The 23,190-nt window shown below is 53.9% G+C and overlaps 14 protein-coding genes across 14 annotated transcripts; 11 read left to right on the forward strand and 3 right to left on the reverse strand.

Moving 5' to 3' along the window:
- Nucleotides 1-124: 124 nt before the first annotated feature.
- Nucleotides 125-1,125, forward strand: PHYSODRAFT_526739 (hypothetical protein; the record flags this gene model as incomplete). Its single annotated transcript, XM_009537908.1, has 3 exons — nucleotides 125-335; nucleotides 416-522; nucleotides 970-1,125. Coding segments are annotated over 3 exons (474 nt in total), but the record flags the coding sequence as incomplete, so codon positions are not given.
- A 2,576-nt stretch (nucleotides 1,126-3,701) lies between these two features.
- Nucleotides 3,702-4,046, forward strand: PHYSODRAFT_339907 (hypothetical protein; the record flags this gene model as incomplete). Its single annotated transcript, XM_009537909.1, has 1 exon — nucleotides 3,702-4,046. The coding sequence occupies one exon, from the start codon at nucleotides 3,702-3,704 to the stop codon at nucleotides 4,044-4,046; it is 345 nt and encodes a 114-aa protein (XP_009536204.1).
- A 496-nt stretch (nucleotides 4,047-4,542) lies between these two features.
- On the forward strand, nucleotides 4,543-7,900 carry PHYSODRAFT_339908 (hypothetical protein; the record flags this gene model as incomplete). Its single annotated transcript, XM_009537910.1, has 5 exons — nucleotides 4,543-4,875; nucleotides 4,945-5,250; nucleotides 5,326-5,538; nucleotides 5,928-6,307; nucleotides 7,480-7,900. The coding sequence occupies 5 exons, from the start codon at nucleotides 4,543-4,545 to the stop codon at nucleotides 7,898-7,900; spliced, it is 1,653 nt and encodes a 550-aa protein (XP_009536205.1).
- A 724-nt stretch (nucleotides 7,901-8,624) lies between these two features.
- Nucleotides 8,625-9,113, forward strand: PHYSODRAFT_306135 (hypothetical protein; the record flags this gene model as incomplete). The annotated part of the gene is made up of 1 exon (XM_009537911.1): nucleotides 8,625-9,113. The coding sequence occupies one exon, from the start codon at nucleotides 8,625-8,627 to the stop codon at nucleotides 9,111-9,113; it is 489 nt and encodes a 162-aa protein (XP_009536206.1).
- A 1,053-nt stretch (nucleotides 9,114-10,166) lies between these two features.
- Nucleotides 10,167-10,808, forward strand: PHYSODRAFT_526976 (hypothetical protein; the record flags this gene model as incomplete). The annotated part of the gene is made up of 1 exon (XM_009537912.1): nucleotides 10,167-10,808. One exon carries the CDS (start codon nucleotides 10,167-10,169, stop codon nucleotides 10,806-10,808), a length of 642 nt encoding a protein of 213 aa, XP_009536207.1.
- Nucleotides 10,809-11,354: 546 nt separating this feature from the next.
- PHYSODRAFT_427116 (hypothetical protein) lies at nucleotides 11,355-11,771 on the forward strand (the record flags this gene model as incomplete). The annotated part of the gene is made up of 1 exon (XM_009537913.1): nucleotides 11,355-11,771. A coding segment is annotated over one exon (417 nt), but the record flags the coding sequence as incomplete, so codon positions are not given.
- A 201-nt stretch (nucleotides 11,772-11,972) lies between these two features.
- On the forward strand, nucleotides 11,973-12,643 carry PHYSODRAFT_288792 (hypothetical protein). The gene has a single exon (XM_009537914.1). It carries the CDS (start codon nucleotides 12,266-12,268, stop codon nucleotides 12,467-12,469), a length of 204 nt encoding a protein of 67 aa, XP_009536209.1. The 5' UTR covers nucleotides 11,973-12,265; the 3' UTR covers nucleotides 12,470-12,643.
- Nucleotides 12,644-12,744: 101 nt separating this feature from the next.
- PHYSODRAFT_526020 (hypothetical protein) lies at nucleotides 12,745-13,086 on the reverse strand (the record flags this gene model as incomplete). The annotated part of the gene is made up of 1 exon (XM_009537915.1): nucleotides 12,745-13,086. One exon carries the CDS (start codon nucleotides 13,084-13,086, stop codon nucleotides 12,745-12,747), a length of 342 nt encoding a protein of 113 aa, XP_009536210.1.
- Nucleotides 13,087-13,150: 64 nt separating this feature from the next.
- Nucleotides 13,151-14,041, reverse strand: PHYSODRAFT_526628 (hypothetical protein; the record flags this gene model as incomplete). Its single annotated transcript, XM_009537916.1, has 2 exons — nucleotides 13,151-13,733; nucleotides 13,791-14,041. The coding sequence occupies 2 exons, from the start codon at nucleotides 14,039-14,041 to the stop codon at nucleotides 13,151-13,153; spliced, it is 834 nt and encodes a 277-aa protein (XP_009536211.1).
- A 958-nt stretch (nucleotides 14,042-14,999) lies between these two features.
- Nucleotides 15,000-15,524, forward strand: PHYSODRAFT_339913 (hypothetical protein; the record flags this gene model as incomplete). The annotated part of the gene is made up of 2 exons (XM_009537917.1): nucleotides 15,000-15,140; nucleotides 15,201-15,524. The coding sequence occupies 2 exons, from the start codon at nucleotides 15,000-15,002 to the stop codon at nucleotides 15,522-15,524; spliced, it is 465 nt and encodes a 154-aa protein (XP_009536212.1).
- A 339-nt stretch (nucleotides 15,525-15,863) lies between these two features.
- On the forward strand, nucleotides 15,864-16,958 carry PHYSODRAFT_319038 (hypothetical protein; the record flags this gene model as incomplete). The annotated part of the gene is made up of 1 exon (XM_009537918.1): nucleotides 15,864-16,958. One exon carries the CDS (start codon nucleotides 15,864-15,866, stop codon nucleotides 16,956-16,958), a length of 1,095 nt encoding a protein of 364 aa, XP_009536213.1.
- Nucleotides 16,959-17,298: 340 nt separating this feature from the next.
- On the forward strand, nucleotides 17,299-17,517 carry PHYSODRAFT_288793 (hypothetical protein; the record flags this gene model as incomplete). Its single annotated transcript, XM_009537919.1, has 1 exon — nucleotides 17,299-17,517. One exon carries the CDS (start codon nucleotides 17,299-17,301, stop codon nucleotides 17,515-17,517), a length of 219 nt encoding a protein of 72 aa, XP_009536214.1.
- A 186-nt stretch (nucleotides 17,518-17,703) lies between these two features.
- On the forward strand, nucleotides 17,704-18,319 carry PHYSODRAFT_339915 (hypothetical protein; the record flags this gene model as incomplete). Its single annotated transcript, XM_009537920.1, has 2 exons — nucleotides 17,704-17,914; nucleotides 17,958-18,319. The coding sequence occupies 2 exons, from the start codon at nucleotides 17,704-17,706 to the stop codon at nucleotides 18,317-18,319; spliced, it is 573 nt and encodes a 190-aa protein (XP_009536215.1).
- A 3,432-nt stretch (nucleotides 18,320-21,751) lies between these two features.
- PHYSODRAFT_526449 (serine protease trypsin-like protein) lies at nucleotides 21,752-22,492 on the reverse strand (the record flags this gene model as incomplete). Its single annotated transcript, XM_009537921.1, has 1 exon — nucleotides 21,752-22,492. One exon carries the CDS (start codon nucleotides 22,490-22,492, stop codon nucleotides 21,752-21,754), a length of 741 nt encoding a protein of 246 aa, XP_009536216.1.
- Between the last annotated feature and the right edge of the window lie 698 nt (nucleotides 22,493-23,190).

Genomic DNA, 23,190 nt, shown 5'->3' on the forward strand with positions numbered 1-23,190 from the left:
CCACGAGTACAACAACCAGCAGCAACAGTACAGCCAGCAGCAGCAGCAGCAGCAGCAGCAGTATGGCCAGCAGCAGCAGCAGCACTCGTACGGCTACGGGGACTACGCGCAGAGCAGCGGGCAGATGGAGCACCACAGCGGCGCCATCGACAAGACCGGCACGAGCATCCAGCCGGGCAAGCTCTTCATCGGCGGCGTGTCGTGGGAGACCACGGAGGACACGCTGCGCCAGCACTTTGGCAAGTACGGCGCGCTCACGGACGCCGCGCTCATGAAGGACAAGTACACGGGCCAGCCGCGCGGCTTCGGCTTCGTCACGTTCGCGGACGCGACAGGTACGGCCCGCCCGCGTGCAGTTGAAACTGGCTTGTGATTGGGCGCTGACTGACGTTGTGCGTGTCTTGTGACACTGCAGCGATCGACCGCGTGCTGGACGAGACGCACACGCTGGACGGACGCTCGGTGGAGGTGAAGCGCGCGATTCCGAGGGAGAAGACGGCGCCCGGCGGCGGCTCGAGGTTAGTACTTGGGACGCCCCCAGTGGAGATGACGACGGCTGCTGCTGCTGTACATTGTATTTATTGGGAAGAGAGACAAAAGAGAGCTAAAGAAGAAGAAGAAGAAGAAGGGCAGGGAGAGAGAGCAAGAAGCAACAGAGCAAGGACAGGACGAGAAGAAGCAGAGAAATCCTACTCAACACGATCGAATGGCGTTTTGCTGCTCGCCACCTTCTGGCCCCATCACGCTCGACCCTCGCTCTCTCCGTCCAGCCCTTCTTCACCCACTCCCGTGGAAGGGCTTTGGCGTAGCGTTAGACAGTGTACAAGCAGCCAGCGAGCAGGCTGCGATGGGAGATGGCGCTCGATGTGTAGACTAACCTGCAGTGTCTCTGCCTCCTTGCTGATGTGATGTAGCGACTTTCGTGGAGGACGCGGCGGAGCTTACGGCGGCGGCGGCTTCACGGAGCAGAAGAAAATCTTCGTGGGCGGCCTCGCCCCCACGGTGACGGAGCAGGACTTCCGCCACTACTTTGAAGAGTTCGGCAAGATCACGGACGCTGTCGTGATGATCGACCGCGACACCCAGCGCTCGCGCGGATTCGGCTTCATCACGTTCGAGGAAGAGGTTTGTTGCGCCGCGCTACTAGAGTTTTCAGGCTGGCTCTGCTCGCCAGTCGTCAGGGTACTTACTTGTTTGTTGACGGTGTTGCTTAGTCGTCGGTGGCTGAGGTGCTCAGCAAGAGCCATGAGATCCACGGCAAGACTGTCGAGATCAAGCGTGCTGAGCCCAAGGAAGCTCGCAGCGGAGGTGGCGGTGGCGGCGGCGGCTACGGCGGACCTCGTGGTCGCGGAGGCTGGCGAGGTGGAAGCCGTGGCGGCGGCGGTAACGGCGGCGGCTATGGCGGCGGCTATGGTGGCGGCTACGCTGGTGGCGGCTACGGGGGTGGCTACGGCGGAGGCTATGGAGGCTACGGCGGCTACAACGCTGCAGCGTACGCTGGCTATGGATACCCTCAGTCGTACGCTGGCTATGGCTATGGTGGATACGGTGGCGGCCGCGGCGGCTACGGCTATGGTGGCTACGGTGGCTACGGCTACGGTGGCGCCGGCGCCGGTACTGGCAACGAGGAGGGCGGTGCTGGAGGAGAAGGCGGTGCAGGCGCTGCAGAAGGAGGTTACAGCGAAGAAGGAGCTGGCCAGAGCGGCCAGAGCGACCAGGCCAGCGGGGGCTACGGCTCTGGGAGCTACGGCTATGGCGGTGGCTACCGTCAGGGCGGCTCGGGTTCTCAAGGAGGCTCAGGCGGACGATCGGACCGGTACCGTCCGTACTAAGCACCCGCGACACGAGAAGGCGAAGGCAGAGAACCGATTCGAGCTGCGCTACCGCAAAATGGACGTGCGCGCGATCCAGCTCAAATTGTTTCCACTCCGGCTGCGACGTGCTGGTTTTCCCTCCCCGACTTCCTCGGCCTCGCCTTCTTCAGCTCGTACCTGTTGCTATGAAATCAATACTTTTCCACCCTGCCGCCGTGCTGTTCGTGCTTCTACTCGCTGTCGCTACTCAGCTCCGTGTTTCGGGATCACCTGTACTCGTCTTTTGCTTAATCAACTAATCAGCTGCAACTCGTGCAACTAGCGACAACGTTGACACGGCGAGGTCTGCCATCGCTCGAGTCAGCTCGGCTCTTCGATCGGTGCTCGGCGCTGAAGTGGTAAGATGGTGAACGTCACCGGCAAGGCGTCGACCGAGGCGGCGCTGGAATTGCGATGAGCGCGCTGTCTTGAAACTCGCCGGCACATTCTTGATTAATGGGGTTCAAGAGCGCCAAACGTTCGCGGCCACGCTTGAGCGTGCTAGTGAGGGGCGACGCAAAGCGCTCGCGCGTGATGCTGGCATGGTTGGAACAGGATGCAGCACGATGTGTGCCTTTGTCCTCTGCCTAATGGTACTCGGGCCATTTCGTTTTTTTCCCTTTACATGCGAGTATATGCTACCGCGAATGTGTTTTGCTTCGACTTTGCCTTGTCAGGAGAAGAAAAGAGTTTGATCTACTGGAAAACAAGAAAAACAGTCGTGATCCTTGTTCCTAGGCAGTTCATCGAACGAACTCTGCACTAGGTTGACGGTTGATCGCCTCATAGCCCTTCATATTATATGCTCTACATTCTAGCAAACGTCAAGTTGACGGCGAACCACTTCGCAATCTTGCGCTTGATATTTAATAGCAAGACCATTCGTAAACTAAACAATAATCAGCGTATGCATTCCTATTTACAACGCGCGATACCCGTAAATGAACGAGGACAGAAGATCCACGCACCGTTAGTCCATTCCGCTTTTCGCCCCCAAGTAAATAACACTAGACCAAGAACGTCAGGAACCATGAAGACTGTCTCCGCTCTTTGGTGGAGAGACCGTCCTTGAGAGATCCAAGAAGCGGTATTCGAAAAGAGCCCTTCGATCCGAATTTCTGCGCGGGGGCTCTCATCTCGCCTACCTACGTGCTGACCTCCCCCTTGTGCTTCAACGGCACTTCCCCCAGTCTTTGGGTTTCGGTGGGATCCAACTACATCATCGGCGTGGATGGAGAGATGAACAAGGTCGTGTCAGCCACGATCCACGCAAAGTTCCAAGAGGGCTACCTGGGCTACGCTTTTGCCGTGCTCGAGCTGGGGGTCCCTGTCACAAAAAGTAAAGCCTGTGAAGCTCGCCGATGCTGACAACGCGGACGTTGAGGTGGGCAAGGAGGTCACGCCTGTGGGCTGGGGCTTCACGTCGCTTTTTTCGGCGGACGGATCGGTGCAATCCGAACTGCAGCGTATGGACATCAAGCTCTGAGAGGACGGAGACTGCTGATCTCTGTCGGCTGGTGAAGGTGAGGGCGTTTGCATGGATGGCTTTGGCAACCCGCTCCCGAGACGCGGGAGAAAATGATGGGGTCCTCGTTGCAGCCCTTAGCCCCGACCAACACGCCTAGCAGGACGTCGTCCGAGTCCTTGCCAGTCTCGGCTTCAATGATGAGCGGCGCACGCTCGTGGATTGGCAACGAGCTCAAGCGAGAGAAGACGAAGAAGAATGCCACCTAAGCAAAATCCGTATCGGCCAAGTTAAAAAAGAGTATTGGAATCGGCCGACCTTACCGTGCGTGCATGATCGCGTCGCACGTGCTTCGCCGCAGCAACTAAGATCCGGCCGCGGTGATGGAGATTCCGGACATTGACGACAAAAGGAACGGGCTGCTACTCTTCAGTCCGCTGAAATACGCGTTCGACCGCCACCAAATCAGTTTTATTGGTGACGACAAGGGCGATCTCCGCTTGAAGATTTTTGATTCGTCGATCCGAGACACTCGCCTCGTTGATCTCAAGGACCGTGACGGCAAAAGACTGTTGGGTAAAAGGCGTTTGAGAACCCTCAGGAAACGCACACAAGACTTTGATGTCGAGACTACCTTTGGCAGTGTGGATGGGAGAGCGCTGGCGTTCACGAACCTGAAGCGACCTTTCTATCAATGGCTGAACTTCCAAGCGAGGGTGGCTGAGTGATTGCCTTGAAGAATAAGTGGATCAAGCCCTCGTATGACTTAAAAGATTTCTGGACGGAAGTGTCCTTGGACGGCAAAATGGCATTGTTTCACCAAAGTATCACGCATACGGGGTAGGATTGCTGAGTTGCATTCACTAGCGACGAATTCTTGGGCAAACTATTGGTTTCTTTATAGTTTCCTAACAAGAGAAAAAACTTCTATTTTGCCACAGCCCGATTCAGCGTTCAGTTCTCAACCACGTGAACAGTGATTTGTACTATCTGTTCGAGGTACCAAACTTTATGCAGGCGAGGGTAAGCAGGGGAGTTCTGTATCCCGTTGGCGGAGAGCGCTGTGTTTACACTGTAAACACTGTAAACTTTAAAGCGAAGACTCCTGTCAAAAATGATTCACGTTTAAGAGACAGCCGAGGACCCTCTCTACCGAAGCATAAAAAATTCGTCACAGTTGGTCAGAGGCTCTGATCAGGAACGAAGCAGAGACTATCAATACTTATGCCGAAGCCGAGGGAGCCCAAGCGTGGTGGAGTGCCGTTTTCCGCGCTGCTAGTGCGCCGCAAGCGAGAAGAGCTGCAGACCCTTCGCTTGGAGGCGGACACTCTGACAGACCAGCTCTCTCACTTGCAAGCCGCGCGGCTGCACCATTCCGCAGCATTGGCGTCCCCCTCTACCTCGAGCGGGGATCGATGGCGCAGCGCAGCGGCCGCTGAAGGGGAGAAACGACAGCACGCAGAGAAGACCAACCGCAAGCTGAAGGTCAAGTTAGCGGAGCTCATGAAGATTCGTGCGCCTGTTCTCAGTGCGTTGGACAGGTATCAGGCGCTCAAGGTCGGTACCTGCCTAATAGGATTACATACTATTCCATGGTCTCCAATGTAAACGACTATTCTGCTGCAGGACTTGGACTTCGTGCTTCAATTGCAGCCGAAAGTCTACAGACCACCACGCGAAGCTCGCCTCAGCGACGCGGTACTAGAAGAACTGACCAATAACCTGGACTGCCTTCGACTCGATACCGACACGGTGTTCCCCGTGATGGAGAGCAGCATGAAAGTGTCTTTCCGCTCTCAATCCTTGCCCGAATCCAACTGCATTCAGGCAAGCTCCATCACGCCTGTGGCCGGATCGTCTCGAGAAATTGGAGAAATGCTGTGGCTGCACGCTTCGAAGAAGAAGAGAGAGACCGACAAGTTGTTTCATTACGTACGTGTGGACAACCTTTTTATTTATTTTTTGTTAGATCTGCACTAACTTAACGCTTGAATTGAACCCTTACAGGTACACCGGAAGTCTCCCAGTCCACTGGATGTGAACGTTGAGGCGTCGTTTGTGGAGGGCTCGCTGTGTGTCAACTCTGTCTCAACCTTCCGTCGATACGACGAGGGCGACCGAATCCTCCTCGTGGGAATGATAAAGTGGTTCGTGGGAAAACTCGTGCTCCGCGACTACAACTGGACCGTCATCTCGGCGTCTCCTGAGGACTCTGCATTCGTGTGTGGTGAAAAACGTTTACAAGCTGGAGATGGCTTCCGACATGCCGGCGCACGCAGCGCTAGTACAGAGAGCTATCTTCAAGTCAATCGGCGACAAAATGCGCAGCTTCCGTCAGTCCATGCACGACCACCTACTCAGCAAGTTTGAGCCCCTTGCGATCTAATTGTCAAGGATCTTTATCGTTGGACACGTCACTCCGAACACGCAAGAAGGCGATAATGTAATGCAAAAATACAGTGTTGTTGATACGATAATTAACTTGTGATGTTTTGCAATCACCGAAGTCGTCACCTTCTACTTACACGAAGTAGGCGCAGACTGCAACGGCGACCGCTGCGACGGTGCCCATGGCTGCAGACACTTGAGGGATCGCATCGGAACTTGAGAGTGCGGGTCCGGATCGAGGGGCGATTGCACCGCCCGTTGATGAGAGCGAGAAGGAACTGGACGATGAGCCGGAGCTGCTCTGGGCCGAGGTCGAGTCGGAGCCGCTCTGTCCTGAGGTCGAGTCGGTGCTTGAGTCACTGGCCGCGGACTCCGAATCGGACGAGGTGCTGGACGTGGCGGTGGATGCAGAAGTGCTGGTACTGTTCGACGAAGTGGCTGAGGTGGCAGCGCTCGTACTTGATGAAGTCAAAGTCGAGGAGGAGGACGAGGAGGAGGAGATTGTTGCTGTGGTCGTGGACGTCATTTTCTCCCGCGTCTCGGCTGGCCGTTCGTGGATTGACAAGGTGATCAAGGGCAAGAAGATGAAGAAACACGCTGCGTAGGTGGCATCGGTTTCGTTCGAGATTGAAGCCTACAACAGGACATTGATATCAGTTCACATCCCATCAGTTGATACAGCTTTCTCAAGAAAAATACAAATCAAAACTACTTGGTGAGCTCTGAACAAACTGTACCAGCGAACTTGTCGAATTCAAACTGTCGAACCTTTCGCAGCCAGCGTGCTCGGTAGAAGTAAGAAGGTTTATCATGCGCAGACGAAAATTGTTGTTGAAGGCATTCGCTGCAATTTCGCTACTAGAGAGATAATCTCCTACCAGCTAACGACATCGAAGACTGGAGTTACTAGAGTTCAATCCACTCGGGCGTTTGATTTAGTCACTAATGCAGCCATTACTTCCCATCACCAACCATACGGCTTCATACCTGAAGCCACCTGACTCTTTCTCTATTTTGTCTACTTACTACATGCACAGAACAGCATTGCATGGCTCTTACTTCATTCTTCAATTGGCTTTCCTCCCAAAAGTACCATGGTGTCCTCGCGCGGCGTTTTCAACACTTTTCCGTCATGCCCGGGGCTTACATTCTTCTGCAGAGTTATCGACGCGTCCAATGTACTTGAGGTGCAGCTTCTAGACGGATACACCCATAATGCATGGTAAGTCGGTAGCTAGATTCATGGCTTTAAAGTGTTTTAAGACACACTCATCTAACTATGTGTGAACACTCGACTTTTATATTTTACTAGGTCGACCCGCATCACGGACCGCGACTTCAACATAACTCTGCCTTCGCGGGGAAAACTCTCAACTCTGTTTATGGTATGTGCTAGTGTATCAATGGGGGGATGTACCAGAATCTTCATTTTTGGTGCATATCTGACAATCGTTTGAGCATTCCACTCAGGTTGCCATTGATGCTCACGTCGCCCGCAACTCTTGCGATGAAGCAGCTCTGGACTTGGTGAGACGGTCTGAAGAATGTGCCGTCTTGCAGCTCCGCGTGGTCGATGGGCAGTCTCAATGCTGCAACTACACATTCACGCTTCACCGCGTTAGTGAGAAACAACGTGAAATAATCTCACGCGATGCACTGAGTTCCAAGGCTGGTGGGGGGGCGTATCGGCGTTGTGCCGATTCTCCTCGTAATCTCCAGCATTTCGTTCATTATGGGGCTGTATAGCAGGCCGGGAATCGCTGCCTCTCATAGCATCACCGATGCTACCCTGCTCCGTGGGAGTGCCTTTGTGAGCGCGAAGCCATTCGCCATCGCAACAAACAAGGCGATCTACTGGGAACCAACAAGCAGCTTCGACAGGCGGTTCTTCTCGTTCGACTACTTGCAGCCTCAAGTGACGAAAGCCGGAATGGCACAGGTTTCGATCTCGCTGGAGCACGCAGACTGTCAATCGGATGTTGCGTTCCGACTGCGTCTGGAGGAGACCGAGGTTGCCGTCGTGGCTGACGATGCGTGCCTCGAGTCCAATCGATCGTCTGTGGCCTCCTACGTCCACACAATCCCGGTGAAGGCGAATGAAACGTTGAGCTTCGAGTACATTGGGGGCGGCACGCTCAACACGGAGAAAAGCTTCGTGGATGTTCTTCTGTTGCCACCGAACCCAGAGTATTGACTCAATATACTCAATACTATTGAGTACTCTGCAGTACCGTCCGAGGCCGCATGAATTTGCCCATTGCACCGAAGTAAATGAGACAGCCTCAAACAAAAATATACTAATCAACCAAAGTACGAATCGCGATTTAAGCATACCGCTTGAAAGAGCCGTGTTCTGGGCGTCTTTTGAGCTATTGAGAGACGAAAAATGTTAAGGAGTGACGTCGGTCTGAAAAAAATATCTCCATTTTCGGACCCCCCAAATCCCGGATTTTATTTGGGGCTTGTGAGCTCAATATTTCTTCAAAATTCACGTAATTGTATATTGCCGGAAAATTCGTGCTAAAAGCAATCGAATTAGAGTTTTTTTCGCTTAATACGAGTGATTTAAATTTCGAGTTTTCGATGCCCTGTTAGGTACGACATTTGATTGGTCAACTTCAAACGCGATTATCTCGATATCTCGTGACTTAGTATCATTTTGTTTGAGGCTGTCTCAAATGTACCAGATGTCCCCAACCTGGAGCAGCAAGAAATAATAATTTGTTGCTTTCCGAACAGCGAAGTTTGATTTTCTCATTTACTACGTACTATGGTCCTCCATCGCCAAAACCGTTGGATGTTGTATTCATCACTAACTATCATCACTATCAGCAACAAGTAGACCACTCCAAAACACGATGAAGGATTCTCAAACCCAGGGGGCTTGCGCAGGAGCCGCAGTGGGGGCCGCAGCAACGATGGCAGCAGTTCCGGCCATTCAAGGGATCGGCTTCACTACTTCTGGTATTGCTGCCAACTCAGTCGCTGCCGGACTGATGTCCAGCGCAGCTATTGGCGCCGGAGGTGGCGTAGCAAGTGGAAGCACCGTCGCCGTCTTGCAAGGAATTGGCGCTGCTGGTACCGTGCCATTAGGAATCGCCGCAGCTACGGTAGCTGTCCCCACAGTCATCGGTCTCGGTGTTGGCGGAGTTTTTTTAACGGCCTTCACAAGGACAAGCTGGACTCCACAAGCGCATACGAGCAGCATGATGCCGATGAAACCTGCTGGATTGTTGCCATCGAGAAGGGCCCTGACAACGTTCGCGTGCTTCGGTACAACAATGAGAGCGACGCTCGTAAGCGGTTCCAGAAGAGCTGGTCGATTCGGATTCTCTACAGTCCCGACGGCAAGATCGCTACTGGTGGTTGGAACCGCTGGGCGCATGCAACGATTCGTCGCGTCATGAAGGAGAAATACTTCTCCACTTAGCCTTACGTTAGCCAGACGCAGCTAACCGGTCAATCGATGATGCAGTTGACGCGTTTATGTTGGACAACACCATTGGGTGCCTGCCAAAAGGGTCATAAGGACCCGGAGTAAATGCAGCAGATATGCTCGGCATCAGCTAACATAAATCTCGTGAGACCGGAAAATCGTCTCGATAAACCGGCGGTTATGCCGTGTACCCATCTTAACGACTTACTACGACTTTGTATTGAATATGCCGACCATCATTCTTGTGAAGATCGCCTGTCATATATCTTTTCTGCACGCGTCGCCCACTCTGCTTGTTCGCGCGTCGCTACTCGGATTCTTCGCTCGTCGCTCGCTCTGCTTCTTGAGGATCAGCGGAGGTATGTTCGTTAGCTTGATGGCAGAGCACAAACCGATTCTAACTTTCGTGTGTGAAGATGGTTCATGTGAGGCACTCGGCGCTCTAGTGGCGGCACCGCTGTATCAAGGATACATCAAGCGAAGACGAGAGCACTCAAGATGAGAACACCTCGCCAAATGTCGCTCGTGAGAGCGCTCCATCACCTCACCCTGTCGGCAGTGATGCCGAAGTTGGAGAGTCCTCGAGCCCAGTGGGAACGCAAACGCCGCCCTGGCTGTCTCCACAACATGGCGTGCGCGTTGCCAAGTCACAGACAAATCCTGCTCCATCCCCTGAGCTCGATGCTGCGACGGTGTCACCAGACCCAGCCCGGCGGCTTGCACAGCAGCCACAAACCCCGCCGGTGCCCGGTCCGCTCAGCCCAACCACATCTTCGCCAATATTACTCGAGACACCGCCGGGCTCGCCGCCTCGAGCTGCCGCTCTCGTGCAGCGGCGACGAGAGCAACATCGCCGGGAACGACGCAGTTCGATCGACCCGTACTTGAGGCCGCGACGGCAGGTGGTGCAGCCAGCACACCGTGACATCAATCCAAGAGAGCTTCGTTGGACACACCAGGAGACCACCGGCAGCCGACCATACTCGCCGGCTTCTCGTCCAGGCGACCGATTTATGGCTGCACGATGGCCATTTCAAGTTGCTCAGCTTCGCAACCAGTTCAACTCGCTTGGATCCGTGTTTCCACGTGTACAGCATTTCGGCTGGTGCACGTTCTCGTCGCCGTGCCGTGTGGGTACCTGCCGAAACTCACTGATGCAGATTTTCTGCAGCGTCAAGTGCTGGCTTACGGTGGTCACTGCGGGAACGGAATTGAAGAGTCCAACAAGGTTTTTTTGGCACGAAATATGCTCACGCGGTCGCTGGCAGTCGTTGCAAGCGAGAACATTGAGGACGGTGAAGTAATTGGCCAGTACCTGGGTGAACTGGAACACGTCAGCGCGGTTCGAGTAAACCGACCTCGCAACAACGGGTATCGTCTCGTGATGACTCAGCGACCTGAAGTTCCAGCCCACCCAGTTCGGATCGCCATTAATGCCGAGCACATGGGCGGGGTGATGAGGTTTGTCAACCACTCTTGCCGACCCGCGGCCAGGTTTGCGGTGGTTGCAAATGGACGGCGAACGACAGTAGTGGTTGTAACCACACGTGGCATCCGCCACGGAGAGGAAATCAGCGTCGACTATGGTGATGATCTCTGGTTTGTGTGTCGATGCGGCTTGGACACGTGCCGCCACGGTGGAATTCAGGACCAGGAGGACCCGTGACGTGTGGACACAAATGAACACAACCAGCATCATACTATGTCGATGCAGTCGATGTGTAGTTATGATTCTGCATGTGATGCACAGATAATTCAACTCTCGATGTCAGATCGCTCGCGCAAGTTGCTGTTGGTTGATCAAACAAACGAGCGTACTGAATACTACGCTTGCGCGCCAGATTAGACGACAACCCAAGTTTTACCGAAAGGGCATTTTCGCGCCTTGAACTTCCTCACGTTGACAACCTTCCAAGATCTGCCGAGCCGAATTGGTGGTGGCGATTGCAAGTCCACGAGCGATGGAGGGCGGGCCCACCGAGGGAGGCATTTTGCGGCCGCCTCGGGCTTGCTCATTCTTCGATTTTCCATGTCGTCAACAAGCCCACCGCCTCGTCAGCAGTTCCTCGGCTCGCTCTTCCCCTCTGCCTTCTGCAAGTACGTCGAGGTGACGCTCTTCGTAAAGAGTATTGTAAGTGGCTCGCTAATATGCGTTGTGGCGTTGGCTTTTGCTTTGCAGATGCCCAAACAAGCTGGAAGCATGAACTACAAAATGAACGCAGTGAATCGCATGCTGCAACTTGTTTCTGAGTATCTACCACTTGGTCGAGACGAATGGGAACGCCTCGCTACGGCCTACAACGGGAGTCGAGGTCGAGGCTGGGCTGAGCGCGATTTCGAGAGCTTGCGCCGAAATTTCAAGCAGCTTTACTGTACCCGCAAGCCCACCGGCGTTTCGACGATGCCGCCCCACATCGAGAGGGCGAAGAAGCTCAAACAAGCGATCGACGAGAAGGCGAACGTTGTTGAGATGGACGACGAGGCTGACGCTGATCCAGACCAAGATGGAACCAGCAATCAGCCCGACTTCTGCTTCGAGTACGATCCGGACGAAAGCCTCTCAGACCAGGACGGAGATGGGGGCGTGGTGCGCGTCGGTGGCCACGCATCTGGCGCTACTGCTGCTGGAGGATTGAGCGGCCGGTTGGACCCCCGTAACGACGAAGACCCCACAATGGTCGCAGCGGGTGACCAGTCTCCCCCTCCCGTGGAGCAAGGTGAAGACTTTCAAGAGCTCTTGAACTTCGACCCTCTCATGGAGGGCTTGGAGGCATTTGGCAATACGCCTCGTCCGGCGCCGACTCGAGTGGCACGCTCCGGCAACCCTGTGACCGCCACGAACGCGCGCTCATCTACAAAGAAGACCACCCGCAACACCAACACCAACCGGGTGTCGGCTGGTGCGGCCTCAGCTAAGGCTGCTACTATACCAGATGCGGCATCTACCACTTCGCCATTGCGCTCGCGTGATGAACGTGAGGCCGCCCGCTACCCCAAACTGAAGAGCTACTCAAACCGACTTGGCGGCGTGAATTTGGCTACACCGTGACCCCGAAGCGCGCCGCCGAAGGGGAAGGGGATCTTCTCGAAGCCAGCTACGCTAAGGCAAAACGCATCCGCGCCATGAAGGCAACTACTGCGTTGAAGCAAAAGCTCGAAACGATGGAGCAAGCTTCTAGCAGCAGAAGAAGTGAGCAGCGCACGGAGGCCCGCCTCCGTGCAGACAAGCTGGTGGCTATCAAGCGTCGCCGCCAAGAGAAGGAAGATGCGCGCGAACGCACGCAGGAGATGATGCTTTTCATCGGAACGTTGCTGAAGAAGCAATAAGGGTACCGTGGACACGCTGCTACCGCGGCACGAACAGCCGGGAATCATGATGTTGGCCAGAGCTCTAACGAAGACCAGATAAGAACAAGACAACAAGGGGCCCTGCATTTCTGTAGCGTTGCATTTCCCAGACATCCCTAGTTAACTCTCAAGACAGCATCGATTCATGTATTTGTTCCTGATGACACCAACCGACATTTACATATAGGGCTAGCTGATGTTCATGACTTGCTAACTAGAAAGCTGGATACCCAACCCACGAAATTCTAACCACCTTATTGCAGCTCTTGCGGCACCTCCATCGCACCAGAAAAAGTGGTGCGGATCTGCGAAATGCCCACGGTTCGCACTCGATAGTTCACAAGTCGGAAGAGGTTCGTGAGTCTTAGACCACGCAGCTTGGGGTCGTATGGTAGCGGGAGGTTGAGTCGATGGTACATCTTCTGAATGCTCCATTCAGCGGCTTGACGCGCCGAGGTGATGGCATTGTGCAGCAGCCGCACCGGACTCCTGAGTGAGGGGAGAATGCGATCGAGATCCCCATCCTTTAGCGGTGTCAGGATGCGGCCGGCGACGGATGCAGAGCATGGAAACGCGGAGTCGGAAACGACATTCATCCGTGTGTCAGGGCAAAATGCAGGATCCAGTAACTTCATGGGGAAACCAAGCGATGTATCTGCATCATTCCAAGATCCAGGGCAATTGTGCTTGCTCCAGATAATACAACCGTCTGCCGCAAAGCATATTGTCCCTGTGACGTACACGGAGTGTAGCCAGCCATCCATTGTACATTGCATTTTGCATGTCTGCATTCGATGGCTCCTGAACCTGGTTAGCATTAACACAAAAGAAGAACACCATTGTCAGATTTACACTAGCAAGTTCATCAAATGCACATACCTTTAAATTCTTGCCGTCTATAAAACCAAACGTGTGCGTAAGCAGCGGCTCGCGTGCTTCCACGAGTCTTGCCAGTTCAGCTTGCTGTTTTGCAGACGGCCACGAAATGCGTGCTGGCGCAAAGTTGGTCAAGGCCTTTGCCAGTGCTTCTTCCGCCCTGCGCAGATACCGTGAGAGCGTCGTGGGCGGCACGCCGAAAATCATGCAGAGCGCTCCTTGCTCCATCGATCCGACGTAAAAGCAAAGGATGAGGCCCAGCGCCTGGTGATGGAACCGCAGCTTGGTCGGACGGCCCCCTTTTGCCGTCACAGACGGCAGGTAGAAGAACCGCGCGAACCTGCGTAGTAGCTGCTGAAAAGAAGCCCTGTAACCAGACACGTTAGATAGGTGTACCTCTGCACAGTCTCGAAGTGTAACTCACCTCGTCAGACTTGTTGCATTGAGGAAGTTGCTGTCATCGCCGTAGGTGTACAGCACCATCCAAGCCGAGTTGCTTGGCACGTCCAGGCACTGCGCAGTGAGATAGTGGCGAGAGCGCATTGCGATCTTCCACGCTTCTTCCACCAGCCGCTTGTGAATCGCGCGTCGAACAGCGCCCAGATCCTTGTTGTAGCTCACGTAGGCCTCGCACAGCACACACAGAGCGTCGCACGTGTCATTCTGGAGCTCCATCACCGCGGCAGCGTGGGCAGAAGAGCGCTGAATCGTAAATGAGCATGCTGAGATAAACTGCAGAAAGATCTAGCCGTAGAAATGTCCGGAGCAAAGTGACGCTGTAGGGCGAATAGAGGTGGTACTTGGACATTTGTAATCGGACGGAGTTGTTGTCGATAAGCATGTTGTGGCGGGTGCAACTAGGCTATATGTCGACATATCCACCCGCATATCTGCGGTAACTATGTTAGGTCCTTATGACCCTTTTGGCAGGCACCCATTGTATCACCGCATACGCTAGCGAACGAGTCGATTCTTCCACGACCGCACCGTGTTATGAATCGGCTCCGGTTGCAGCCGTTAGCGCACACGGTGGTGCGTTGGCGCACTGGAGGGGGCGTCGCAGGAGCGACGGTGCGGACACTGCCCTGGAAGAAGCCGAAGGAAGGAGAGACAAGGTCCTGGGAGGAGGACAGCAGGGGACAGGAGTTGAAGTGCAACGAGTGATTGGGAGCTCTGGAGACGCTACCCAACGTGCATGTGTAGCAGTAGGAGTAGGAGCTCAGTCTAATATCTACCAAGTGCGTGTCAAGTCGTGCGGGTGTTCGCCTCCTCAGTCTTCTCGAGGTCGTGGCCTCACTGCGTGGAGCGAACCGACCCAGAGCGGAACACACCGTTCTCCTCGCGCTCGCCCTATTACAAACGGGCAATTTGTTCCGTTCAGATCCAACCGCCTTGCCTCTACAGTTGAAGTTGAAGTGGTTGATCCCGGGCTTGGTCGTCGGGTTAGCCAACACCAAGATCCTTTCATGTGGCCAAAAGACAAAAAAAGTTATTTGCAGCCATTACCTCGATCGTGATCTTTGTGATATGCATGACGGTGTCGTCGCTGCTTGGTCTTGATGGTGTGCTCCCCCTCGACGCGGAATGATCTGCGCACTACACCAACCGATGTTGACAAAGATGCGCTTGCAACATGCGCGGATCACACGTGGGCATGGCCTCGTCACTCTTGATTCCGCAGCGAACGACGCAGTTCAGTATCCTCATTATGTGGTCCTTCCTCTCTGTTACCAGCCCCACGAGAATCCACCACACGCCCGAGTTCCCGTTGCAAGTCCTCCAAGAAGCCATCGCGACTCAAGACTAAAGGAAAGTGTGGGAAGTGCTGCGTAAGCAGCGCATCCGAGACGAGCTCGTCCACAGTACCACGACTCACAAGGTCCCTACCGACCCGCAGCAGCAGAAGTTCAACGTCTTCACGTGCGTCGAAGCAGCTGTACACTGCGGCATGCCCCGAGTCGTTCTCGCAATGTACAGATTCAACCCCGCGGACGTCCGACTCGCAACGTGGTACGCACTCTACCGCCTCAAGACCAAGCAGGCTCAGGCGAAGGTCTCACCTGAACTCGTCGCTCTCGCTAGGGCACAGCGTCGCGCTTGGCTCTGGGATCGGATCGGGGTCTTGGTACTGCAAAAACGCTCGTGCTCGAGCAAGTAGACACCAAGAACGAGAAGTTTATGCGGTGCATCCTCTGGTTTCCATTCCAGACGAGGCTTTCAAGATCATTCTGAGCTTCGTCGACCTCCACGAACGCAAAGAAGCCCGGCTCCTGCAGTTCCTCAATGAAGCGAGACCGTGTCCAATCTGCTCCAGACTGTGTATTCCATGCCATTGCAAGGCTAAGTGACTGCGCAAGATGGAGCGCCGAGCTTCACGACGAAGCGCGAGTTCATCCTCTAATTAACTATAATACCCCCGCCAGTCATAGTAACCATGTCATAACGATTTACAACGAGTGTACCCCCTCTTAGCATAATCTGATTTTGGCGGCGGCCGATGCGATGCCGTCGACCTGCTGCCCCCGATGCCTCGAGCGTCTCCCGCTTCCATGAGGCTCTCCACCACGGGCGTGTGGACGCCGCGCGTCGTATGATCCACCAGAACCCGTCGCTGGCCAACGCGCGCGCGTCCTCGAGCCCCCACTTGACGTCGCTCATGGTCTCCTCTAGCACCAAGTTACCCCCGTTAAAGCATATTCTAACTCTGATCAAATTATTACTCGCCAAGGGGGCATTGCTCCGGACCAAGGACGACCATCGACGGACCATTCTAATGGCAGTTTGTGCTGCTGGAGCCCACCCACATGTGGTCAAGTGTCTATTGGACCACGACAGCATCAACGCAAACCATAGAGTTTTACTATGGAGTGACCAAGACGATCAGGGGCGGACTGCACTCGGACTCGCGTGTTCAAACGGCCACGGACGACTGGCGTCCTATATTTTGGACCTTTTGAGCCCAGACGAAGAAGTTGGACTCAATACGCCACTGCACGCCCTCCATTTCGCCATCCAGAGCCGAGACGAACGGTGTGTGCTGGATTTACTACGCAACAGGAAGCTGCGCTGGGTGATCCGAGAGAACCGACGGGAGGAGAAGCTGCTCGTTCATGGAGAGTGGAACCAGACCCACAGTCAGAGAGATGATGTTGAAGAGGTGACAGTCTCCAGTTGCGTGGCTGCCGCGGTAAAGCAGGAGATGGTTCACGTGGTGATGGAGATGCATCGTTTGAATCGACGGTGTGTGGGCCACGCCACGTGGTTCGCGTTGTGTAGTGAGGAGAGTGCTTGCAGACAAGGGAAGACGCCTGAGCTGGTGCAGAGATTCACGCGAGTCAGACCGGAATTTGAAGGCATTGCAGATCTCCATCGACGAGACTGCGTCTGGGAGCGCATACAGCTCGTGTTTCTGGTGCGATATGCTCCGGAACGGAGTGGGAGGTTGAGGGCGAGTCGGCAGCTGAATATCGTGGCCGAGCTGCCTGACAGTTTGTTTCGGATTGTGGCCGAGTTTGTAAAGCCGCAGTTTGACGACGCCGAGGAGGCACAGAAGGAGAGGTTCAAGTCCGTGCTGGACCTGTCGTCGTGGTAACCTGAGGGGGAGCGCTGTCCGATTTGACCTGCACTTCGAAGAGTGGGAAGTTTCTCATCCAAAGTTGATCGTTATCCAGCAAAAAAATTGTGACGTCCTTCCGCGGATCGAGTTTTTTTGCTTCAACAACGGTTGGCCAGAATTGCTGTTTTATCATGACCGAGTCAGCGAAATGATTGTGCTGTACGCAATCGTGATGACGAACTTACCATCCAATTTGGTGCTTGCAGGATATGTAAAAAGATTAAGGGGAATGCAAAACGATCGGATACAGCCCATCCAACCTCTCTTCGTACCTGTCCGCTCGGGTACCACTTACCAATTTTGCGTGGAGGGCAACATGCGCCGCGGCTTCTTTGCGGTGCGGGTGGCCGTCACCGTCCTTACAGTTGCCAGTGCTGCTACTAAGGATTCCAACCCCTCCACATCTGTACGCTCGCTCACGGATACCCCAGACGGTGTTTCTACCAAGAGACTGTTGAGCAGTAACAAGGCGGTGGACGAGAGTGAAGAAGAGCGGGCGATCGCCATCCCACAACAACATCTTACTTCAAAATAGAAAACAGAAAGCATAGAATTCATGTAATACATGTGCAAAAGTACTGCTAAACTTCCTCTACTGTAGGCACAGTAGTTTTCGCATAGAATTCATGTATTACATGAATTCTATGCGAAAACTATCCGCCTACTTGGATGAGTAAGACCCACCTGGTCCTACCGGCAGACGGCTGTCACCAGATAGCATATGCTTGGGACTTCTCCGCCGACGAAGCTTCGTACTGATGCGCGTCGTTCGTCGAATAAGGACCAACCAACGAGTGAACAGCAAGCGCCGAGTGTCGAAGAGACCAAGCTCCGAATCCACCGGAATCGGCGGCGCATTTACCAGCAGCGCTACCGGAAGAAACTCTGCGGACGGGAGACGACGTACGAGGAAGAAGTCGCACAGCTTGGAGGTCAGATCCAGAAGCTACAGCAACATCGTCAGCTTGTTCTCAGGGATACCGACGCAGCCAACGTCGTGGCAAGTCGTGGCCGAATACTACTCGCTCTTCCGCAACGGCTTGAAGCCTCTGGTGGTCACTTCAGACGTCAGCAGCGAGTGCGTCCAGGAAACTCACGTGCAGAAGCGCTTCCTTCAAGCGAACATGACTCCGGATGTCGCTACCAACTCCGGACTTGGGGTGGCCGCGCTGCTCGCTGAATGGGAACGACTTCGCGTGTGCTACCCAGACCTGAGGGTGAAGCTTGTGAGCTTGAATCATGGGGAGGGAGACGCGATGAGGGCGATGAGTCAGCGGTTTGTCACGATCACCGAGCAGACGCTGCGCAACGCGTTCCAGCACCTCATCAACGGATAGAGATGGTCTCCGATGGCGTCAAAACTGTTGGGGCGGCGACTCGGGGTGTCGATTACTACGCACTTTGAATGGGACCAAGCACGCGCCCAAATCTGCAGTGTGCACAGCACAACAGATATTGTGACGCCGCTGCTGAAGATGTTGGGGAACTTGGAGGACGTTGCCAGTGTACTGCAGAACCCCTTCCTCCAGCAGTAGTCAACATCTTACTTCAAAATAGAAAACAGAAAGCATAGAATTCATGTAATACATGTGCAAAAGTACTGCTAAACTTCCTCTACTATAGGCCTTGCGCCATCTAATTGCATCATCTTTGTAGTACGCCCCGAACGCACTGTAGACGTCCACGTTGGGGTCATAAGGCCGTTTCGCCGTATCCAGCTTCAGCATTTTGTAGATTGTTGGATACGGCGAAACGGCCTTATGACCCCAACTACAAAGCCAATAAAGGACTCGAATGCCTGCAGCGTCGATGCCGTCGTAGTATCCGCGATTTGCCGAGTTGACGCGCTGCAGGACGTCTCCAACCATGGCGTCGCCCCGTCGCTCGATGTTGGGCGGGTAGAGGGTGCTGAAATTCATCGCCAGTGGGAGGGGGGGGGCTTGACTTGACTTCGACGAGGCGGCTGATAGAATGAAGTGTCCTCCTACTTGCTGGTTTACCGTTCGTTAGTGACAGGTCACAAATCTGCGGTTTTGGTCCTTCAGTGGTGACGATGGCTGAGTTGGCTTGGCTTTGACCCCTGATGTCGTGTGGAGCTGGTGTAAGGTGAAGGGGAAGCCAAGAGAGAGATCGGCGCACCGGGCAAGAAAGTCGTGCGGATTTGAGCTCGCGCCAACGAGCAGATTCGGAATTAACGCGCCACCGTTAATCCGGGGCCACCAGCAGCCTCCGGATGATAGAATGAAGTCTCCACTCAACTTGCAGAGCAGCGGAGGGGGGGGGGGGGTGATCACGAACGAGTAGATTGCGTGTGATGACACCCGAATAATGTATTACAAATACATAAGCGTGACCAATCGTTAGTAAACATGTGGGATTTGTCATTCTAAGCCAGATGTCACCAACAGTTCATCCAATTCTTGCAACGCGCGTCGGTCCTGCGTGGTAGTACTCCCCACACGCTAAGGGACTCAGCTTTACAGCCTATTAGGGGGTTTCAAAGTAGCGAAAAATCAGAATTTGTTTTTGCCAAAGATTTTCAAAAGATCAGACCAAAAACCAGACAAACGATGAGCCTCCGGACGCTCATCGTTCGTCAGATTTTTTGTTGAGATTATTTTTTGGTGACGGTCAAATGCCATTCATCGAGCGGCAGTAAGACACCGCTTGAAGCCGACCCAGAGCAGCACCTAGAAGGCGGTCAGGTGCCGCGCGCACACGAACATGACGCCCAAGACGCCGGGTTGGCGGGCGGTGCCTTGGTCAGCTGCTAGCTGATGCTCGGGGCACGGGCGGAGGCTTCAAACTGCTGCCCCGATTGCCAGCGCTGGCCTCGAGCTTGGAGCGCCAAGAGCAAATCTTTAGGTCAATGCAAAACCGAGCAACAACGTCGCGATCGGCTGAAAAATGACGCTGCGACGGCCTAAAGATCAGACCATTCATTAGCAAAAGATTCCTTTAAAAAATCGCTACTTTGAAACCACCTATTGGCAGCTTGAGCAGGCGACAAATTGGTCAAAGATGATAAGGCTTCACCTTAAATCTGATCCTCCACTTCGAAATTCTCCCAAGTTCTCGTTCACTTCTAGCGTGTGAAAAGTTTCATTGGCAAATTACGGAGCCATAGCAGTCATTGGTGAATGGGTGAGTCCGGCGACTCGCACCGATCATCACAATTCGCTAAATTGGTGCTACTGTCGCTTAGATCCCGTACGAGGTTGAGGAAGTCATCCGGAGGCCATCGCAACTGCGGTAGTGTCTACTTGGTCATGTGGAAGTCCCCAACGTCTAACCAGCGCGTACTTTTACGAAGCGCTCTCAGGCACTCGTTTGTCGCCGCCGTCCTTGAGATCAACGAGGCGAGTGTCGCGGATCGACGGGTCAAAGACGGAGGCCGTGTAGGGATGCCGGCCGCTGCCATCTTTGACTCGCAAACTTGTGAACCTCCCAACGACGGCCCAATTGCTGCAAGAAACTGTGGAAGCCCAGCCAGACCGGGTGTGGCATCTTCATTGAAGACCAGTGTTAGTGATCTCAGTGTTCGTGAGTTTCGGTCGAGTGCCATAGCTTGAGTGTTCCTTAAACCACTCCGCCGAGTCTGGCCAAATCCAGGAGCAAAAACGTCTACTCACTCGCTCTCCATATCGCCGCTAAGTGCGCGAAGCACTAACCAGATCTAAGAAGTTGACGATATATTGATCCTCCTCGACCTGTAGTCGAATTTGCTACAGGCTAATAGCGCATTCTGCTGTTCCACTGCGATAGCAGGGGAAAGTTTTTGTTTTGGATAATCCGAATGCATCCAGCTGCAGAATTTGCGCATCGGCTTGTCCAAGCTTCCGTTTTTCAAGGTGGTCCACGGCCACGGGAATGTCGGGATCTCCAGCATCACCTGCCTGGTCGCTCGGGTGAGAAATGACGCCGAAGCCATGTCCTTGAACACAACAACGCTAGGAGCATCTCTGGAGGCCACTCTCTTCAAAAAGCAGCTAAAAAGGAGGCGCGTGAGCTGGGCGATTGTCTTCCTATCAAGCTCGAGCGATAACCCCAAATTTTCGCTTACACTTAGGTTCTCCCTCACAAAAGTGTTGTTGCTCCCGTAATATCCGACTAAATTCCTTCGTCCCAGTTCATATTCAACTGGTCGAGACGTAAGGGGATCTGTTGGTGGTCAGTTCCTTCATGGTCTTCACAACTGCTCCAATGTCCTTGAGAGTCCTGATTTGAAGAGTACTTCAATAGCGACTGGGTCGATTTGGGGCCGAACCTTTCGAGGGCGTCAACGTACGCCTGACTGTCATGAGTGTACTCCTGCTTGCTGCACAACTGAACCAGATGTGCCCCGAATATTTGTTCGCCACTGCCACTTCATCATCATCTTCCAATCCGGCCTTCCACACAGTCACACTACAAAAATAGTCACTATGAAATTCCAGACTGCGTGGTTGATGAATGCCCTCAGCATGGCGAGTGACTCACGAACCTCCTCCTTCGTCCAAAGCCACTTGGCGGCATCCTCTTGCCAGTGTGTGTTATGATGGGATGAATTTGGATGGGTACATTGTGTACAGCACACAATAATAATGAGGTGGAACAGCAGGATTTGATTTTGGTGCCATTGATGCCTAGTGTATCCATCTTGTGAGTCGATTGATGAGGTCTCGATCCTGATAGCTCTATGCGAAAAGTGGACAGTGTCCATCATTTCCAAGCGGCCACGGCAGCGATGGAGGCCATTCCCCAATTTTCCAGTCGCAAATGAAGTCGATTCAGGTGCTCATCGTCGCCGCTTTGGCCATCTCCAGCGTCTCTGCTGCAAACTCGGATCCGACCAGCACGCCTAGCAGAACGTCGTCCGAATCCTTTCCAGTTTCCGACTCAACGATGAGAGGGTTCCCAGAGTCACCAAGGCAAACGCCCTTACCTTCACCAGCACTACCGCACAGCGTGGCCTCCGACCGAGATGAACACTCCTCTTCACCCCAAAGCCTGACGTCCATGCGCTGCAGTTCGGATTGCACCGATCCATCCGAGGAGACCGACGTGAAGCCCAAACCCACAGACGTGACCACCGTGCCCACCTCAACATGGGGGTCGTCGGCATCGGCGAGCTGCACAGGCTTAACTTTGTTGACAGGGAGCTCCAGTTCGAGTACGGCGAACGCGTACGAGACGTAGTCGTTGTCGAACTTGGGGTGGGTCTTGGCTGACACGACCTTGTTCATCTCGCCATCCACGCCGATGATGTAGTTGGATCCCACCGAGACCCAAAGACTGGGGGAGGTGCCATTGACACAGTTGGGGGAGGTCAGCACGTGGGTTAGCGAGATGAGAGCTCCCGCGCAGAAATTCGGGTCGAAGGGGTCCTCTCGAATGCCGACGGTGTACAACTTGGAGTTGGTGGGGACGGCCTCTCCACCGACAATCAACTTGCGCTCGCCGTAAGCGGTGGCAGCAGCAGCTCCACTGGCCAGGAAAGCGGAGGCGGCGAGAATGGAGACAGTCTTCATGGCGGTTGGCGTTTTGTAGTAGTACTTGTGTGCTTGGTGGCTCAAGCGGAATGAAACGAATGCTGCGCGGGATCAACAAGTTCATTTCCGGGCTTGTGTGACATCGTGGTTTGCGGTACAGTGCGCAAAGTTACACTGCATACGTTGATTACTTTGGTTTATGGGCGATCAATAGTGGGGCACAAGATTGCGAAGTGGTTCACCGTCAACTTGACGTTTGCTTGAATCTATATAAAATAATATAAAGAGCACGATTATGATGCGATCGACCGTCAACTCGGTAGGATTCGCTACAAGATCTGCCTCGGAAATCGCGCTTTCTTTCTTCTTTCAGTTCATTTCATTCAAAGTTGGACCCTCATGTCACCAGCCGGGTCTCCGACACGTTCTACTCCAATTTACTGCGGCACAGACCCGCCTTAGGACACGCATTCAAACTTTGAATTTGAAAGGACAGCAACAAGTTATGTCCTATCCTACGATGCTTTTTGCGAAGATAGTTCAAGTTGCGGTCCAACCGCTGTATCGTCAACACGACAGAAGAAACGCATTCAACGCGCGAGGCCGCCATAGTAAAGTGTTGCTTCGCATCACCGACTTCAGAAATCGTTAACGTCAGATTAAACGATGAAGTGACAATGGAGTGAATTCAACGAGCAAAAACTTAAAAATATAAAACAAATCGATGGCTCCCGAGT

Source organism: Phytophthora sojae (assembly GCF_000149755.1).
Source record: "Phytophthora sojae unplaced genomic scaffold PHYSOscaffold_11, whole genome shotgun sequence".
Classification (NCBI taxonomy): domain Eukaryota; phylum Oomycota; class Peronosporomycetes; order Peronosporales; family Peronosporaceae; genus Phytophthora; species Phytophthora sojae.

Excerpts from the sequence above, each read along its gene's own strand:
- PHYSODRAFT_288792 (XM_009537914.1), top strand. The coding sequence starts at position 12,266 with ATGAAGGCAACTACTGCGTTGAAGCAAAAGCTCGAAACGATGGAGCAA.